Source organism: Hyaena hyaena, unplaced genomic scaffold (genome assembly GCF_003009895.1).
Source record: "Hyaena hyaena isolate Hyena2069 unplaced genomic scaffold, ASM300989v1 scaffold_2808, whole genome shotgun sequence".
Classification (NCBI taxonomy): domain Eukaryota; kingdom Metazoa; phylum Chordata; class Mammalia; order Carnivora; family Hyaenidae; genus Hyaena; species Hyaena hyaena.
Window position 1 is genome coordinate 1 of NW_024083460.1, and position 6,229 is coordinate 6,229.

A 6,229-nucleotide genomic window follows, 5' to 3' on the forward strand; every position below is an offset into this window, starting at 1 on the left:
TGACAAAAACTGAGGACTGATGGATGTGGGGGGGAGGGGGGGGAGGGGCATGAAGGAGGGCACTTTGGGGATGAGCACTGAGTGTTATGTAGAAACTAATTTGACAATAAACTATTTGTAAAAAAAATAAATAAATAAAAAAAAAAAGAAAAAAGAAATGTCTCTGTATCTGAACCTATCTCCTTTTAAAGCTCCACTGAGAAATGAACAGAAAGAGAAGCTAAACCCTGGCACACAAAGTCTTTGACATTTCTCTTTAGGCCAACTCCCATGCACGTGCAGCCAGGAGCACTGGAAACAGGACCTGAGTGAGGACATTGAGACTGGACGATGCAAGTCAGGTTTGGGGACAGCCCTTTTACCACCTAGTCCTTCTCAAACTCTTCCGCTGGCTTATCATCCTCAGCTGAAACTTCCAAATGTTGGTGTGTCTCAGGAGTAGTCTTGCACCTTCTTCCCTTCTAGCCCTGTTCCTGTTGCTGGAGGTTCAGGGGCTTAGGGATTGTCTTCAGGTTTGACAGGCTCGCGGATTTGCTGGCCATAGCATGACTTCTTCAAACCTCTTTGTCCTGCTTTTTTACTGATTTCTGTTGGCTCTGTGGGCTGGAAGTCAAAGCTAGAGGAAGAGATGTTGTGGAGTCCTGGTTGCTTGAGTCGGTCCTGCTTGGCATTTCTGTCTCCTAACAATGGGTCGAGAAATTCTTCTCATCACCTGCACATCCTCTACCCCCCGGCAATCCTGGCTTCCCCGCTTAGCCTCTGCCTCCTTGGGGCCCTCTTGGATGGCCACCTGGAACGGTGAGGCACAGCTCATCTGCCTCCTGCCTACAAGCAACCTAGGCCTCCAACAGATGGCTCTTAACAGCAGTGACAGTGATCACCTTGGTCAAACATCGGCTGTACAGCAGGCTTTTCCTACGCCTCTGTCCTTTTCCTTTGTTGGCACTAGCCCTGTCCAGGGGCAGTGGGCTGAATTTTGCAAGCTGACGAGGTATGTGTCTGTGTGTCTGCTTCTCAGCCACCTTGGGATGCTTTCCAGCCAGCACTAGGAAAGTTCTCACTGCCTCACACCCCACCGTGACTTGGTCAGTTCCGCAGGCTCAGGTTTGCTCTGTCATGTGCAACTGCCTAGGTCCAGCCAACATTGCCACCACAGAAAACGGCTTTATTTACCCAAGGAAGGTGGATGGGCAGGAATGAGGGGGAGGAGACAATATGTGCTGGGCAGATGAAATCCCATGGCCGCCGTAGTCCAATCACATAGCAGCACCTATAGCCCTCCGCTGGCATTTCTGTTATTTGTATGGGCAGCCTGAGCTTTAGTGGAGTGAGTGTCCTGAGGGAAGGCACTATGGTTCTATAATTTTTTACATCTGACACCAAAGTCCACGCAGTTCAATGCCTGGTTCACAGTAAGTGAGAACTCCTATTTACGGGGGGTGGGGGGAAGGAGGGACAGAAGGAATGGTTGTTCTATCTCTTCTGGAACTGGTCACATCTGACTGTCTTCTTTTTGTTCTATCCTCTCTGTCTCAGTTGTGTGCAGGGGAGGGCACATGCACATTTATATGTGCACTGATGGGTTCTTTTGCCCAGTTTTATTGAGCCTTAATTGACATATAGCATTGTATGAGGTTAAGGTGTACAACACAATAATTATATATATATATATATATATATACATACGTATGTATATATACATATATATAAAACAATGAGTTCAGTTAACATCTATCACCTCACATAGTTACACATATATTTCTTGTAATGAAAACTTATAAGATCTACTCTCTTAACTGCTTTCTGTATTGACATTTATTTTGTACTCCAAGGATCCGATCACACCCACTGATTGCCTTCTTAAATGTGCTGAGTGGTGCCCATAGACTTGGGTACAGAGTCCAAGCATCTTAGCTTGCTTTTCAGGGTTCCACACCTTCCAGCTCCATCTCATGCTCTATGCTCTTGAAGACCATGAGCTCTGCCCACGCCAGATTATTAGGCATGACCAGAAGTGGCTTTGTGTGTGCTAGCGTGCCACAGGGCCTTGTGCGCAATCTGATCCCTCTGTTTGGAATGCCTTCCTTCCTGCCTCGACATTGGTTCACATCGGGGGTTTCATCTTCTGTGCAGCCTCACTTGACTCCTACCAGGAAGAGTTAGTGGTTAGGTCCTCCTTTCTGGAGCAAGTAAGACCCTAGCTTCTGTTATACTCTATTCTCTTGGTTGCTCACTTATCTATCCCCTCAGCATTTGGCCCCGTGTGGCCTCTCTGCTCCCACAACACACACACCTCACCTTTTCTCACCCCACTCCACACCACCAATACGTCAACACTCACTGCTCAGTTATCTCATGGCCTGTCCTTTAGCTCCCAGTGCCAAGTACTCGATAAGGCTTTCACAAATATTAGCTGATTAAGTGGGACCAGGCACCTCATTCTAGAGATTTTGGGTTTTGTTTTTGTTTTGAACATGGATGTGCATTTCTTGGTTCACGTTAGTACCTTAGCACCTTGAAGGCAGAGCCAAGAACAAACAAGTGCTTGGCTCTGGACCGGGCCCTGTCCCGAGCCCTTGGTTTGGCTTTCCTCAGAGTATCATCGAGGACAGCACTAAGGACAGGGTGTTCTTGATTCCCCCACTGTCAGGCTGCACGTACTGAGGCTGGGTGTGTGGGAGGAACTGGGGAGGGGATGTGTGGAAGAACCCCATGTCCCTAGTTCTCCTGTAATCTGGAGCAGGGACAAGGTTCCAGCCCAGACTGTCCGTTCCCAAGGACAAGCCCCAAACCAGCTTATGCGTCCTGCTTCCCAGACCCCTGTGTCCCTGGGACCGGCACAGGCTCCATAAATATTTGTGGCATGGCATTATGAATGAATGAATACGTGCCCTTGTGTTCTTTATTCCCTCTTTTGCAAGTGTTGCAGAGGAGGAAAAGAGCTGGAAAAGCGGGAGGGATCTCTGAGAAAATGGGTCAGCAGGCTGCAGGGGGAGCTTGCCCCACTGGCCCCAGGTCCTGCTCAGAATAGGTGTTTCCTTGGTTGGCAGCGATGCTGCAGAGTGTGTGTATGAGCTGAAGTGGGGAGAACCCTTGAATGTGAGAAAACCATTTTTCTCGGCTTTGTTTAGGCCGGGCAAGTGTATTCTCAATGCCACCCACCCGTTCTTGCAAGGTTCTTGATTTAATCATTTAAATGTTCTCTGGGGGCTGGAGGGGGGTGTGCGGGGAGATAAAACAAAACCGCCTAAATCTAAACTGTATTCCCCAGTCCACAGTGGAGCCCTTTCCCTGGCTTCATCTTCATAAATATCCAGGCAACCTGAGAGACTGAAGGCTCACCCCCACTCTCTCTCCCCAAGCCTCCGGCTCCCACCACCGCCCCCGCCCCCGCCCCCTCCCACCGCCCGCGGCCCCACAGCCCCGCAGCAGCCACAGGGGGAACCAAAGAGACAGAAGCCTTCCCAGCTGCCCGGACCACAGACGCCAACACCCCCCGTCCCCCACCACACGCCGCCTGCCCGCCCGCGCCCCGCACGCTAGCCCACGATCGAGAGGCGGCGGCGGCAGCAGCAGGCTGCAGGCTGCGGCGACTCGCACCGGCGCGCTCCTGGCAGCGCTTGCTATCCCAAGTGACTTGGACTCGCCAGATCGGCTGGCCGCGGGTCCCCGGCCCCAACTCCCGCTCGCGCCCCCGACCCGGGTTCCAGCGGCCACCCGCCCTCTTGCCCTTTCCCGCCTCTCTGCCCCCCAGCTCGCGGGAAGGGAGGTCGCGGCAGCGGCCTGGCGGCACCGGCGACCGTGGCGGCACCGGCGACAGTGGCGGCGGCGGTGGCGGCGGCGGCTGCAGCGGCAGCGGAGGCTGCGGCGGCGACCGTGGCAGAGGCTGTGGCGGAGGCCTCCGTAGCGGAGGCGGAAGCAGAGGTGGAGGCTGAGGTGGAGGCCGCGGCCTCAGTGGAGGAGGCAGTGGCGGAGGCCACCCGGGGGGAGGCGGCGGCCGCCCTGGCAGAGGGGGAGGAGGCGGGGGCTGCGGTGGCGGCAGTGGTTGCGGAGGCTAGCGCGGCTGAAGCCGCCTCCGCCACCGCAGCAGCCGCAGCAGCCGCAGCAGCAGCAGCGGAGGCTGCGGCGCCTTCCTTAGGGGAGGCGGCTGCGGCTGCGGCTGCGGCTGCGGAGGTGGCGGCGGCTGCGGCGGCGGCTGCAGCCGCAGCCACGGATGCAGATGCGGATGAGGAGACCAGCAGGGGCTCCGAGGGGAACCCAGACTTTCCTATGGCCTCGCTGTACGTGGGCGACCTGCACCCTGAAGTGACAGAGGCAATGCTCTACGAGAAGTTCAGCCCCGCGGGGCCCATCCTTTCCATCCGCATTTGCAGGGACAAGATCACCCGCCGTTCGTTGGGCTACGCGTACGTCAACTACCAGCAACCGGTGGACGCCAAGCGGGCCCTGGAAACCCTGAACTTTGATGTCATCAAGGGCAGGCCCGTGCGCATCATGTGGTCCCAGCGGGACCCCTCGCTCCGCAAGAGTGGGGTGGGCAACGTCTTCATCAAGAACCTGGGCAAGACCATCGACAACAAGGCGCTGTACAACATCTTCTCGGCCTTTGGCAACATCCTCTCCTGCAAAGTGGCCTGCGACGAAAAGGGGCCAAAGGGCTACGGGTTTGTGCACTTCCAGAAGCAGGAGTCCGCAGAGCGGGCCATTGACGCGATGAATGGCATGTTCCTGAACTACCGCAAAATTTTCGTTGGGAGATTCAAGTCGCATAAAGAACGAGAGGCCGAAAGGGGAGCCTGGGCCAGGCAGTCCACCAGTGCTGACGTCAAGGATTTCGAGGAAGACACCGATGAGGAGGCCACCTTGCGATGAAGACATGCCAGGAGCGAGTCAGCCAGCAGAGCCAAATCTTGGCTCCCACCCGGTTTACAGCCCCCCTCTTTGCCCCCCTAACCCACCAGCAGTGTATTGTATTGTACTGGGAGTGCAGGTCTCTCTCTCTCTCTCTCTCTCTCTCTCTCCTTCTCTCTCTCTCTCTCTCCTTCTCTCTCTCTCTCTCCTTCTCTCTCTCTCTCTCTCCCTCCTGTCTTCCCTTCTTCCTCCTTCCTTTCATCCCCTCCTCCTCCTCTTCCTCCCTCTTCCTCCTGTCCTCCCGACCTCTCACCTCCCCTCACACCCACCAAAGGCGTTATGAATAATCTTGCTAATCTGTGCCACTTGATAGATTACAGGCTGCCTCTTCTCCTTATGGTTTGGTTTAAAAAGCACTTTCATTCTCGCTTCCTTCACTACACAGGTGATACAATTTCATGGTAGAAACATCAGACAGGAGAAGGAAATCAGATGAGGGAAAACCAAGAGAGTAATTGTTCGCCATGATTCTACTACTGGGGGACAAACACTTTTTGGTGTGCTGTTTTCCCAGGCTCTCCTCTCTCCCTCTCTCCCCCGCCCTTCCTCACTCCCCACTCCCACCTTCCCTTTTAACACACTGTTATAGAATGGTTCTGATGTGTGGTGTTTCTTAACCTGCTTCTTCAGAAACTAAAACCAAACAAAAACCAACCCATTGAACTTCTTTCCATGTTATTCAACAGGCTTCCGAAACGTCATCTTCAGTGCCTGCAGAGTGTATTGATGGATCTTTAACACTTCTGTAATCATTCCGCATTGTTGGACATTCAGGTGGTGCCTAGTTCTTTCCTTGTGTTTAAACCCAACACTGCATACTCTGATGAATGAATCCTTCCTTGTCAAGCCAAATCTTCGCTAGCATACCGGATGGTCTTCTAAATTGTGGACTTGCAGGATCCACAATAAAATATCCTTGCAGGATATTTTAAAGACTTTTCCTGTGTGTTGCCAAATGGCTCCTTCATAAGTATTGTACTGATTTGCATTCATGCCAGCCAGCACAGCTAGTAAAAAGAGTACGTCCATTTCCCCTGCAGAGTCTCCTGGTTACCGTAATTTGCGTGTGTGTGTGTGTGTGTGTGCGCGTGCGTGCGTGCGCGCTCCCCTGTGTGCGTCTTGGCCAACTTGATGGGCTACAAATGGTATTTCAGGTTTTTCAGATTTTAGGTTATCTTACTGGATTTAAATGCTCTTTATCACCTCTTTTCCCTGTGCCCACTTCCTGCCCTTTTCCCCATTGTCAGAAAAATCATTCGGCTTTATTGCAGGAAAAAAATTAAAGAGCAGACAACAGAAGAAATTTAATGTTCCCAGT

The 6,229-nt window shown here is 53.0% G+C and overlaps 2 protein-coding genes across 2 annotated transcripts; both read left to right on the forward strand.

Annotated features, from left to right (window-relative positions):
* Positions 1-3,362: 3,362 nt before the first annotated feature.
* On the forward strand, positions 3,363-4,138 carry LOC120227690 (antifreeze protein Maxi-like; the record flags this gene model as incomplete). The annotated part of the gene is made up of 3 exons (XM_039225749.1): positions 3,363-3,654; positions 3,755-4,044; positions 4,088-4,138. Coding segments are annotated over 3 exons (633 nt in total), but the record flags the coding sequence as incomplete, so codon positions are not given.
* An 83-nt stretch (positions 4,139-4,221) lies between these two features.
* On the forward strand, positions 4,222-5,017 carry LOC120227691 (polyadenylate-binding protein 1-like 2). The gene has a single exon (XM_039225750.1). It carries the CDS (start codon positions 4,270-4,272, stop codon positions 4,870-4,872), a length of 603 nt encoding a protein of 200 aa, XP_039081681.1. The 5' UTR covers positions 4,222-4,269; the 3' UTR covers positions 4,873-5,017.
* Positions 5,018-6,229: the final 1,212 nt, after the last annotated feature.